This window comes from Geotrypetes seraphini, chromosome 4 (genome assembly GCF_902459505.1).
Source record: "Geotrypetes seraphini chromosome 4, aGeoSer1.1, whole genome shotgun sequence".
In the NCBI taxonomy this organism is placed as follows: domain Eukaryota; kingdom Metazoa; phylum Chordata; class Amphibia; order Gymnophiona; family Dermophiidae; genus Geotrypetes; species Geotrypetes seraphini.
This window is the reverse complement of record NC_047087.1, coordinates 189,738,463-189,751,284: the sequence shown is the minus strand read 5'-3', so window position 1 is coordinate 189,751,284 and position 12,822 is coordinate 189,738,463. Positions and strand designations below refer to the sequence as shown.

The 12,822-nt window shown below is 45.7% G+C and overlaps 1 protein-coding gene across 1 annotated transcript in view; it reads right to left on the bottom strand.

Annotated features, from left to right (window-relative positions):
- PALD1 (phosphatase domain containing paladin 1) overlaps positions 1-12,303 on the bottom strand; it is a 521,435-nt gene extending 509,132 nt beyond the window's left edge. The window contains exon 1 of the mRNA XM_033940451.1: positions 12,062-12,303. Coding sequence (XP_033796342.1) covers positions 12,062-12,075 — 14 coding nt within the window. The 5' untranslated portion in view covers positions 12,076-12,303. The remainder of the gene's footprint in view (positions 1-12,061) is intronic.
- Between the last annotated feature and the right edge of the window lie 519 nt (positions 12,304-12,822).

Below are 12,822 nucleotides of genomic sequence, written 5' to 3'. Positions count from 1 at the left end.
GTTGTGATTGAGGAGAGGATAAAGCGTAGCTAGAGATAGCATCTTGAATTTTTCTTTGACCAAGCATTTGTTGAGGTCTTGCAGATCTAGAATTGGTCTGAGGTCTCCTGTTTTTTTGGGAACTAGAAAATAACGGGAGTAGAATCCCTGCCCCCTTTGATCTAGAGGAACTTCCTCTATGGCGTTCAGAAGTAGGAGGGATTGAACCTCCTGAAGAAGGAGGGAAGACTGGGGAGTGTGCAAAGCAGACTCTTTTGGTAGACTTTGGCCCGGAAGGGTGAGAAAATTGAGAGAGTAGCCGTGGCGGATGATGTTGAGGACCCATTGGTCCGAAGTTATAACTTCCCACCGGCTGAGAAAGAGAGAGAGTCGTCCTCCTATCGGTTGAGGGAGGAGTGGAGATGTTTGGACGCTGGCTATGCCCTGGAGAATTAAGTCAAAAGGGTTGAGTCGATTTTTGCTGAGGAGGCTGCTTGGCTGGTTGTTGCTGCTGAGGTCTAGGCGTTTGCCGCTGTTGTTGGCGCTGCCTCCTAGGTTGTTGAGTGGAAGACTGCAAGGGACGAGCCACAAACCGCCGTTGATAGGCCGATTGCTGTCTGAATGGCCGTGGAGGTGGAGGTTTCTTCTTGGTCTTAAGAAGGGTATCCCAGCGGGTTTCGTGAGCCGAGAGCTTCTGGGTCGTTGAGTCCATAGATTCTCCAAACAGCTCATCCCCTAAACATGGGGCATTAGCCAACCGGTCTTGATGATTAACATCAAGCTCGGAGACTCGGAGCCAGGCCAAACGGCGCATGGCTACAGACATGGCTGTTGCTCTGGAGGTAAGCTCAATGGTGTCATATATAGATATATAGACCTTACCATGAATTTTCTAAGTTGAAAAAGAGATGAAGAGCATTGATGGAAAGCCTCACGTTTCCCCACAGGAAGGTACTGCTCAAAGGAAGCCATGGTGGTAAGGAGATGCGTCAAATAAAAAGAAAAATGAAAAGCATAGTTTCCAGAACGATTAGCAAGCATCGCATTCTGGTAAAGTCGCTTACCAAATTTGTCCATGGCTTTTCCCTCTCTGCCAGGAGGAACAGAGGCATAGACACTAGCTCCTGAGGACTTCTTGAGGGTGGATTCTACAAGAAGAGACTCATGCGGGAGCTGTGGTTTGTCGAACCCAGGAATAGGGATAACTTTATATAGGGAATCCAATTTGCGGGGGGCTCCCGGGACAGTAAGAGGAGTCTCCAAATTCTTGTAAAAGGTTTCCCTCAGGATGTCATGTAAAGGGAGTTTCAAGAATTCCTTTGGAGGCTGGTCAAAATCAAGAGCGTCTAGAAAGGCTTTAGACTTTTTAGACTCAGCCTCCAAAGGAATGGAAAGAGAGTCACACATATCTCTTAAAAAAGAGGAGAAAGATGTGGAATCAGGTTTGGAGGAAGTGTCTTGAAGAACAGGCTCGTCTTCCTCTGACGAACACTCCCCTTCTGATAGAAAAGGCTCTTCAGAATCGCCCCACAGATCAGGGTCCCGAATATGGGAACCACGGTCCCGAGACTCAGGGGTGGATGGTTCCAAGTGTCGGGACTTGCGTACCGATTTACCCGACCTCATCGATGCGGTACCGGGTGATGTTATCGGTTGCACTGGAGCCGAAGTCTGTACCGATTGGTGATGAGACCTGAGCTCCGGCGCAAGGACAGGCATCGATACCGATGAGGCCGAGTGTACCGGTACCGAAAGAGTGGATGCCGACAATATAGGCTGTTCCACAATCGGTACCGGTGGCCCAGTGGGGGCCGACACCGGAGGGCTCGGTGTCAGGAGAGCTGGAAGGAGTTGTTTGAGCTGTTCCTTTAGCTGCACCTGTAAGATGGCCGCAATGCGATCATCGAGGGAGGGCACCGGTACCGCCTTTTTCTTCTGCGGTACCTGCGGTGCCGCTCTACGCCCCGGAGATGAGGAGCCCGATGTCGAGGGACTCACCTCGATAGGGGCGGAGCGCTTCCGCTGGCGCCTCACGGTCGGCAGGACTGGACTCTCTGCAATGGAGACCGGAGGACGCTCCAGCGGGGAAGGCTTCTTAGCCGGCTTACCTGCATGCTGCGACGCCGGCGCGGTATCGCGCGGCGTCGATGAGGTGGGTGCCGACGAAACAGGGACCGAGACCGGTGTCGAAGACGCGGGGTCGGACATGTCGGTGCCGAAAAGCAGTCTCTGTTGTATTTCACGATTTTTCAGAGTCCGCTTTTTCAAAGTGGCACAGCGGGTGCAGGTGGAGGCCTGATGTTCCGGACCCAGACACTGTAGGCACCAGTTGTGTGGGTCTGTCAGGGAAATAGGCCGTGCACACCGCTGGCACTTCTTGAACCCGGGCTGAGGGGGCATGAACGGAAAAACGGCTTCTGCCAAATCGAAGGCCGAGGCCTCGATGATGGCAGTAGGCCCCGCCGGGGCAAATCAAGAAAACTCGAAAAAATAAAGAATTTTTTTTTTTTTTTTTCACAAAATAAAGAAAAAAGGAAGGGCAAAAAAACCCGAAAAAGTTTACGCGAGCGGGAAGGCGAAGGAAAAAATTTTCAACAGCCGTTGGAAAATGCGACTCCTTAGCTCCGCGGAAACTAAGAAACTGAGGGACCGCGCGTCGGGGTCGGGCGGGAAGGCACTCGCGCGTGCGCGGTGCGGTCTCTAGAACTTTCCAAGTTCTTAGAGTGCAATCACTCTAAAAGTGTCCGTACCGGGGCTCCATCGGTACCGTCACCCATCAGTCAAGAATATGCTGCCTGCTTGTCCTGGGATAATATAAAGACAGTAGATGTAAATTTGAAAAAACTGATACATAACAATCACCACTTTACAAATTAACAAATAAAAAAAAAAACAAATAATGAGATATAAAAAACATACCATTTTATTGGACTAATCCCTGTAAGCTCGGTCCCAATCCCCGCAAACCACCTGATTTCATCCACACAAGCTTTGAATTGTTTATATTAAAGTATAAAAAGAAACAATATATTCTGTACAATTGTCAATTTATAAATCAGCGTCTTCTCCCCACTCTCTCTTCCCCATTTCCCTTCAGCATCCTCAGCCCACTCTCTCTCCACTTTCCTTCAGCGCATGCACATAAAAACAAGCAATTTCATTCTATTCATTCATAGAAATTAAAGTTTAAATAATGCCAGTCACATAACAAAACATTATTTTACAAAAATAATTCCCTGCACAATCAAGCCTGCAAGGATTACTAGATGTCTTTCAGCAGCTCCCCTCCCTCCCTCCCCCTTACCTTTGTGGCCAAGTCAAAATGATCTACCAACAAAAAAATTTTTAAAAAACACAACGCACACTGTACGCATAGAATTGTTAATTATCATTCCTATTCCAGGGTTTTTTCAAACAGGTCAAAGCAGATGACTCTATGCACTGTCACCTCAGTAACAACCAAACAAAAATAGATAAATACCCACCCCCCTCCCTTTTTACTAAACCACAATAGCAGTTTTTAGCGCAGGGAGCTGCGCTGAATGCCCAGCGCTGCTCTGGACGCTCATAGGCTCCCTGCGCTAAAAACCACTATTGCGGTTTAGTAAAAGGGGACCATATTGTAAAATATAGACAGCAGATATAAATTCAGACACATTTTGATCACTAAATTTAAAATAAAATCATTTTTCCTACCTTGTCTGGTGATTTCATGAGTCTCTGGTTGCACTTTCTTCTTCTGACTGTGCATCCAATCTTTCTTTCAGCCTGTATGCTTCCTCTCCTCCACACCTCATTCCCTCCCCCAACTTTTTCTTCCTCTCTCCCTGACTTTTCTTTCTTTCTCTCTTCATGCCCCCTTTCTTTTTTTCTGTTTCTCTTCTTTCCTTCTGTCTCCCTGCCTGCCCCCTTTCTTTCTTTCTCCCTGCCCTTCCCCAAGCCACTGCCACTGCCATCGGGGAACAGGACCCAAACCGCCACCAATGGATAACAGGCCCCAAAGCCGACGCCGACGCCACCCCATGCTCTCCCTGCTTCGGGCTGACCAGCATTCCTCTCCCCGACGTCAATTCTGCCGTCGGAGAGGAAGTTCCGCCCAGCCAGGCAGCGATTGGCTGGCCCGAACTTCCTCTCCGATGGCAGAATTGACATCGGTGAGAGGAAGACTGATCGGCCCGATAGATCGCCAAGCCAAAGTGAGTCCTGGGTGATCAACTCACTTTGCCTTGGCGAGCTACCCATCGAATTGGGCACCCCTGCCCTAGGGAGAACACTCAGCTCTCTCCTGTGCACCCCCTTGGGGAGTGCACCCGGGGCGGATCTCCCCCTGCCCCCCCCCCAGGTACGCTACTATATTATTGTATTACTAATTAAGATGAAGATGGGAGTAAATGACTGTTTAATGTAATTAATGTAATAATTGTATAGTTATTAGTGTGTTTTATGCAGTATTTATAATTTACCAATTGTATTGCACTATCAAAGTTTGAAAATCAATAAAGATTTCAACACAAAGAAGCCTAGCAAGACAATTGTTAAGAAATGTGGAAATAATTGTCAATGTAGTGTTTTCCAGGTTTGAGCCTTAATCTGTGACAAGAACAGATTGTGCCACTTTGGTTGCTTGTTAAATAATAAAGCTCTTCTTTTGATCTGCACTACACCCTGCCTGTGTCTGTGAGGGCTCCATGCCCGTCTGTCACGCAAGCTGCTGATTTTTAAGTCCGAAATAATGCAAACCAGAAAATAGTCTAAACCTAAGAAATAATCAATCCCGTGATACACATTGAGAATAACTTAGCCAAGGCCTGAGCACGGAGAAAGGGGAAAGAGAATGGGGATAGGATTTGATATGCTATCTTTCTGAGATTACAATCATATTATATACAACAGCTTTTCAGTGGGCTATTTATAAAGGCACTGGTACCTAAGTTGCCTTTTGTCTTCACAGACTAGGTGTCATGCTATAAATTGCCTTTGTGGGGATTAATTTTATAATAGGGTGCCAGTAAAAAAAATTCCAAAAATGGGCCTGTCTTATGAAAGCAACATACATGCCTATATGCCTTTAACAAATAAGCTCTCAGAACTATTCCAAGTAGGGTACAAATGTTCTTTCAAAAAACTATACTTCTCTGAGGCAGGCACAAATATGGGGATAATTCAATAAGGACAGCATCAACATTTAGGTGCTAAGAAATGCATACAAATGACCAGAATACTATTCAGTGGCATAGTGATGGGGGCTGGGGGGACCACGCCAGGCACCGGCACCTCTTCAAATCTTCACCAGTAACATCTCCTACCTGCTGCTTGCACTAGCCTCAGCTCTCCCTCCGACATCACTTCCTTGTCCCACAACCAGGAAGTGACAGCAGAAAGAGAACTGAGGCCGGCGCAAGCAGCAGGTAGGAGATGCTGCTCGCTGCTGGCAAAGATTTGAAGAGGTACAAGGGAAGGGGGTGAGAACAATGGGCACAGTGAGGACGAGCAGGGGTGGGGGGGCGGCACCCCCCCAGGTCCCTCCTTCCCTTGCGATGCTGTTGTATGTGCAATATTTCCATATATGTTGATATTCTGGCTACGTTCTATTTTATAAAATGGCACCTAAATGCGACAGCATGCAGTTTGAAGGTGGGCATACACATGGGTGGAGCATGGAAAGGGAGCACAATTAAGCATGTAAATGATTTAAAAAATGATACTCTACTTGTGCTGTTTAGTAATTTAGTGCAAGTATAAGTAGCTGGTGTATGTGAACATCCCTATTATATATGCACCTATTTGTCCTGCTATGTTATATTTGCAGGGAGAGAGGGATCAGCAGAAAGGATCAGGCAGTGACTCACACAGCTACCTTTAGTTAGGACTTTTCAGAGTGACACATATCCAAAAGCATTGCATTTAAACCAATCAGGAAAAGACACAAACTCCTGCTAACGTACAACCAGTGTCTCGCAAACTTTTCAGCCGGAAGGCACACTAAACCCAGTGCCCCGGCCAGAAGGCACCCACTACATCATTTCTATCTTCTCTAGGATCTGCCCCCAACTCTTCCCTCCCCACCACATCATCTCCTTTCTTCTCCTGTTCTACTCTCCCTACAATTTGCCAGCATAGCCTCAGTTCCCCCTCCTCTACATTCCCATTCCCCACAAAACTGCCAGTATCAGCCCCTTTTCCTTTCTAGCCTCCCCCAGCATGTATCACTCGACTCCTTATGCTTCACTATGGTGGAAGCTTGCTCCTTTGTTCCCTACTGCTCTGTCTTCTCCTTCAAGGTACCTCCCTGTGTCTCATAAGATCAGCAACAAGAAAAACTTGTCTTCCTACTCATAATGCCAGTGGTGTGATAGAGAAGACAATGGTAGGAAGCAAGACAGAGACTCCCACTGGTCCTTCTGCAAGAAGCAAGAGCAGGAGTGTTGGTAAGATCAGGGCATCTCATTCTAATGCCTATGAATGGAAGAGTGGCCAACAAGGTTATTAAGAGGAAGGCTGGGGAGTGCTACTGCTGCTCACCCAAACTCTGAAGACCTAATTAACCACCTAGTTCACTTAATGGTAGCTCTGACCCTTTGTAGCTAATTGTAAAGGGATAAAATGCAAAGGGATAAAATCTGAAAATAATATATAAACACACATGCAAAACACTCATATGTAGTATAAACCAGTGGTCTCAAACTCAAACCCTTTGAGGGCCACATTTTGGATTTGTAGGTACTTGGAGGGCCTCAGACAAAATAGTTAATGTCTTATTAAAGAAATGACAATTTTGCATGAGGTAAAACTCTGTATAGTCTATAAATCTTTCCTTTTGACTAAGTCTTAATAATAATATTGTAATTTATAGCTAAAGAGACATATGACCAAGAAACTGTTTTATTTTACTTCTGTGATTATGATAAACATACCGAGGGCCTCAAAATAATGCCTGGCGGGCCAAGAGTTTGAGACCACTGGCATAAACTGAGAAGCCTGAGGACTGGCCCCAGGGGACTGAACTAGGTTACAAAACAAATTAGTTTTGAGTGAGAGGAAATAGAAGGAAGAGGTAAATGAAGTTCACTCAGAGGCAGGGATTCAAGAATTCCTTCAAGACTTACTTGCAAAGTTGCCATATATGCCCCCTACTAAATAAATATCTTGTAAGTGGAGGGAGGATGGGAGGGGGCAGCAAGAGTACATGGAGGAAATTGTATACAGCTTTTTCAACATGCAAAGCTTAAGGGCTTTTATATAACTGAACATCCCTATATGTGCATTAGAGCTGTGCACACAGAAAGGCTCCGATGCTATAAAAGACACCTAAAGTTAGGCACCTAGATCGGTGCGCCTAGCCAATCAAGACCCCAACGTAATTTTTTTTTACTTGGCTTATTCAGCATTGATAATTGAAAATGCCATTAAAAACCAATTTTTTTAAAAAACTTAATTAGTTGGTAACTGCCTGGAAAGAAGGTGTGGTTAGCAGTAGACAGTGGCGTAGCGAGGGTAAGTGGTGCCAAGGGCGGTGACGCCCCTCCACACCTACAAGTTAGGCGCCATTTATAGAATCTGGCCCTAAATATGCATCTATTTTCATACAGTCTTTGTCTAGGCATTTTGGAGGGTATAATTTGGGCAGGGCACAGGAGCGACTGCAATGTACACACACAGAGTACACACACACTTTAGAGTAGGTGTAAAAGTGTAAATTGGCATTTGCATACTACTGGAGCTGGTTCTGGAAGTCTATTTTATAAAGACACGTAGGCACCTATGTTGCCTTTTAAAATACGCGCCTTTTATTTTTTTTGGGACATCTCACATTAAATGCCCTGTTATAAAAAAACTGAGTGCATTTCTTTCTCTAACCCAGTGTCTCGCAAACTTCGGGAAGCCGTGGCACACTAAACCCTGTGCTGCAGCTGGAAGGCATCCAGAAATTCGTGACCGTTGATGCGATGATGTCACGCCCATGCCCTCCAGACGAGGCCCTGATCCACCAGTAGAGCTGGGGGAGGGGCTGAAAGAAGAGGCAGAAAGGAGGAGAGGCATCAGCAAGGAGAAGAGGCGCCGGCGCCATTTGACTGTCTACAGAACATGCTTCTGTAGGCAGTCAGCTGGTGCCGGTGCCTCTCCTCCTTGGCGGTGTCTCGCAATATACCCAGAATCTCACCGCAGCACACAGTTTGTGATACAGTGGTCTAACCCCATCCCTTTTCCCCACTCAGATGCAGTCCTCTCTTATCCTCCAGTTCTCACCCTTGTCTGTTCCTACTCTTCACTTTACTTTCTATTTACCTCCCTTCTTCTCCTCCCCATTCCTCTCATTCTTTTCCTATTTCCCTTCTCCTCTCCCATTCCCAATCAGCTCTCTCCCTCTTCTCAAACAAATTGCACTCTCTTCTCCCTGCTACACTGTTCCTCAAATTCACCTCCTCTCTCATAATAGCACTGTCCCTCTTCTCCCTTTAGCTCTCTAATGCTCTTCCCCTATTTCCTCTACGACCCTCTCCCTGCCTCAACCATCTTTATTTCCTCACTCCTCTGTCCCAACCACTGCCATCACTTTCTTCCCAGCAGCCTTGCCTCAATTTTCATGAACAAGAATCAAAAACAAGGCTGCCACTATCTCCTATTCTCTCTTCCCTTGCAAGTCCTGGTCAGGGTTGAAGATGCTTCCACCTTCTCATCCTTGTTCACCTGCAGTACCCCAGGCTATGGATCAATGAATTTGCTGCTTGACCCAGAATCAGTACCCAGGGAGTTTCAGTGCAACAGTCGCAAAAACTGTTTGTTTTTGTGACCCCTCCACCAAACCCAAAGAGTCAGAAGAATGCTAAAATACTTAAGGAAGGAATAGTCGTCAAAAAAGGTAGCCTCTGTACAAATTATTAGTGTGACCTCATTTACTCCCCCCCCCCCACCACCACACGCATACACTTTTACAAAGTCGCAGTAGTGGCTGCTGTGTGGCAAACACCCATTAAATCCCTATGGGAGTCAGAGTTATTACCGCAGCTTTGTAAAAGGAGCCCTTAAGAATTTTATGTTACGTTCTGAGGCAGTATCTTTAAAAAAATTTCTAAAACGTTTAAAAAAAGCAAAAGAAACAAAAATGTTTTAGTGGTGAGAAAAAGCTACAACAAGAGATCTAAGGGTACCAGGTTCAGAATGCAGACTCGAAAATAACTTTAGAAAATAATTCACTGAAAAGGAAAGAAAGGGAAGTTATTATAAAGATTTTTAAATATTTACTAGGTATAAATTCTCAGAAGGCAGCCTCTTTCATTTGAAAAGAAGCTCAGGAATGAAGACGCATAGGATGAAGATAAAAGGGGGTTACACTGGAGTAATGTAAGGAAATGCTTCTTCATGGAAAGGGTGATGGATGTATGGAACGGCCTCAAGGTGGAGGTGGTGGAGAGGAAAACGGTGACAGGGTTCAAAAAAAGCGTGGGATGAACACAGAGGATCTAGAATCAGTAAATAATAGTAAATATTGAAGAAATAAGGCCAGCACTGGGCAGACTTGCAAGGACTGTGTCTATAAATGGCTGTTTGAAGATGAGCTGGAGATGGCTTCAGGGGATGGACCATTCAGGTCTTTATCTGCCGTCATCTACTTTATTACTATGTAAGCATATAAGATCTCTAAGGGAGAAGAAGGAATAAGAGATGGCATGAATGGGCAGACTGGATAGGCCATATGTTTTTATCTACCTTCATTTTTCTATGTTTCTATGAATACCGGTAGTCTCCAGGTAGAAGTCAGCATATTAAAGAAGGAACAGCAGAATTCTTCTAACTACTTCCAAAATTATTTTTGGCAGCAAGCAGACAGCACCAGTGCTTGCTCATAGCAGACAAAAAAAAAAAAAAAGTACTTCTGCATGGAACAAAAGTTTCAGTTTCAACCTTTTGAATGCTTTTCTGAGCATGCATGCCTTCATCACCACTAAACCGAAGCAACTTGAGACTGGGAGACAGGGAGCACTGCAATTATTCTTACACCATCAGCCAAGGATCTCCATTACAAATCCAGACTCCTGCTTAAGGCTTACATCCTTGGAAACTTTTTTCCACACTCCTGCATGGGCAGACCCTCATTCACAGGCCTCGCCGGAAACTTTCAGCCAGTGGCCCAGGACTGGGTAGGAGCAGTTAGGAAAAAAAAAAACTGATTCCATTCTTTAACTTTCTGGCAAAAACTGCACAAGCGACAAACTAACTTCTCAAAGCACTGTGTTAGATCTGAAGGACGCACTTCAGGAATAGCCACAGAAATTGATGGGTTCCGTCTGCTGCATGTGCCTCCAAGGCTTGCTCTGCATACCAATTAGGCAGTTAATAATGCCCCAATCCCCAGCATCTTGTCCAGATTCCCTTGGAACCAGAGACACTGTCAGTAAACTTACTGACAGTCAGTACAAAAGAGAAAAAGCTAGCAGGACAGTAAAACATAGACCATGATTCAGGTATTATGTGTGCAAATAAGTAGGATTTAGTGTGAATATAGTACACGATACTAGTATTATATGTATATATACTGTACATAGGATGATTGATTATGGTATAAATATGTATGTATTGAAAACCATCTGAGAAAATACTAATTCTGTATTGTAACACCTTTACAGAAGCTCATTGTAAACCGCTCTGAACCGACTCCTCAGTCATCAGTAACTTTCAATAAACAAATAATAAAAATGTCATGAGTTGTGGGGCTTATGGTTTGTGCCTTGGTCTCAAGTTCCCTGAGGCTTCAGTGTTCAGGAGATGGGGAGTCTATCATGGGAGCTGAATAAAAGGGTGTAGATCTCAGCCTAATGGGGACAATTTTATAACAGTGCCCCAAGAAAATTTTCTGAGAAAGGTGCTTGTTTTTATGAAGACAACAAGCGTGCTTATCTGTTTTTACAAAACAAGCTCATCCAGTGACCTCCACTGGAACACAAATTCTCCCACACAAGGTTAAAACTTACTCTGAATGGGGTAAATGAGTGAAATTACGGTACTCTATATTTTGACACTTCAATCCAGCCCCAGCTCCGTGAAAACTATGCACACCTTTACTCGCATATATACGGCAGCATCGGTTTTTTTTTTCAAGACTCTTTTTCCATGTGTTAAGTCCGGGTGTGGACAAAATGAGAATAGTAAAATGTGTGTAACAAAGCGCGGCTGTCAGCAAAAAAAACACCACTTTTTTTGAGCCGAGGACCTTACTTAGAAAGAACTAAATCGCTTTGCTACACATGATCTTGAAGAATTCGGTTCTTAACCCTTTCAGGACCATAAGGATCGTAGGCCAATTTTTGTGGTTTTGACGACATTTTTATGGGAAAAAGGGCTTGCAGATGCCAAAAAATTGATTTTTTTTGTGAAATATCATTATTTTTTTTTTAAAAAATCACACTTCTGGCTTATGGACAGTGTGGCAAGTGAATCTTCTCGTCAATCTGGCAACGACGCTAATGAATGAATGTCGGAACCAGTTTGTTTACATAAAGGCAGTATCATATGGAATCCGTACATATCAAATTTAGAACTGTAGACTATCCCAATCAAAATTTATAGGATTTTAAAGTTATGGGACAAATATGTCCCTTGGTCCTGAAAGGGCTACTATCTGCAAAGTTCAATGAAAGAAAAAAAAAACAACCCCGCGCTCTGCTCGGGGTTTGTCTCCCGAATTCCGCGCGTTTCCAGGAAAGGGGACGTTAGATCCGTAAGGTCCGCGTTTTACCCCTTCCCCGTTTTCACAGTTCACGCTGAAGTCCTTCTAACATTAAATGTGCCTGTGCTGGTTTCTCTCCTGCCGTGATGAAAGTGAGCAGGATTCTTCCCACTCCCTAACGAACGCAAACTCCCTGTTTTGCAGAGATCCTGCTACATTAACTTCCCCCCAGCCCCGCTATCCCGCCAGTTCCCCGGCCTTCCCTCTACGTCTCCCTCCTCCTCCTCTCTCTGGACACCCCCCCCCCCCCGCCCATATGCTTTGCAAGCCTCGGGTACCCTCTGCCCCCTTCCAATCCTCGGATCCCCCTCCAAGGCTCTCCCCCCAGCCCTGGGCCGGCGAAAGAGCGGGACTCACCGGGGCTGGTGCATGTCTGAAGCTTGTTCTCCGGGCTCTGTCCCCGGGCTGTTCTGTTCCGGTGCTGGCTCGCCGGCCGCTAACTCTCCAGCTTCGCCTCTCAGCAATCTCACTGACTCCTCTCCATCCCCCGAGACGGTGGGGGGGGGGGGGAGGGAGGCGGGTGCGCAGCTGCAGCTCCTCCCCCGTCACCATCCTTTCCCTCCTTCCCGGCCTCCAATCTCACCCTCTCTTTCCATGGGTTATAGTGCGCCCCCAACTTCTGGGATGAGAGCAAGCGTCAAGCCACCTCCACCCGGCCCGCACTCCTTCCGCTAACGTGTAGAAGAATCCAATTCACCTGACTAGAGAGTTCAGCAAACAGCAGCATCTTTATTCAGGGGTGTCAAAGTCTCTCCTCGAGGGCCGTAATCCAGTCGGGTTTTCAGGATTTCCCCAATGAATATGCATTGAAAGCAGTGCATGCACATAGATCTCATGCATATTCATTGGGGAAATCCTGAAAACCCGACTGGATTCCGGCCCTCGAGGACCGACTTTGACACCTGTGTTATATATTATACACAGGTTGGTTGGTTTTCTCTGCCTCTAGATTAGGGGTGTCAAGTCCCTCCTCCAGGGCCATCCAGTCGGATTTTCAGGATTTCCCCAATGAATATGCATGAGCTCTATTTGCATGCACAGCTTTCATTGTGTGCTAGTAGATCTCATGCATATTCATTGAGTAAATCCTGAAAACCCTCGAGGAGGGACTTTGACAC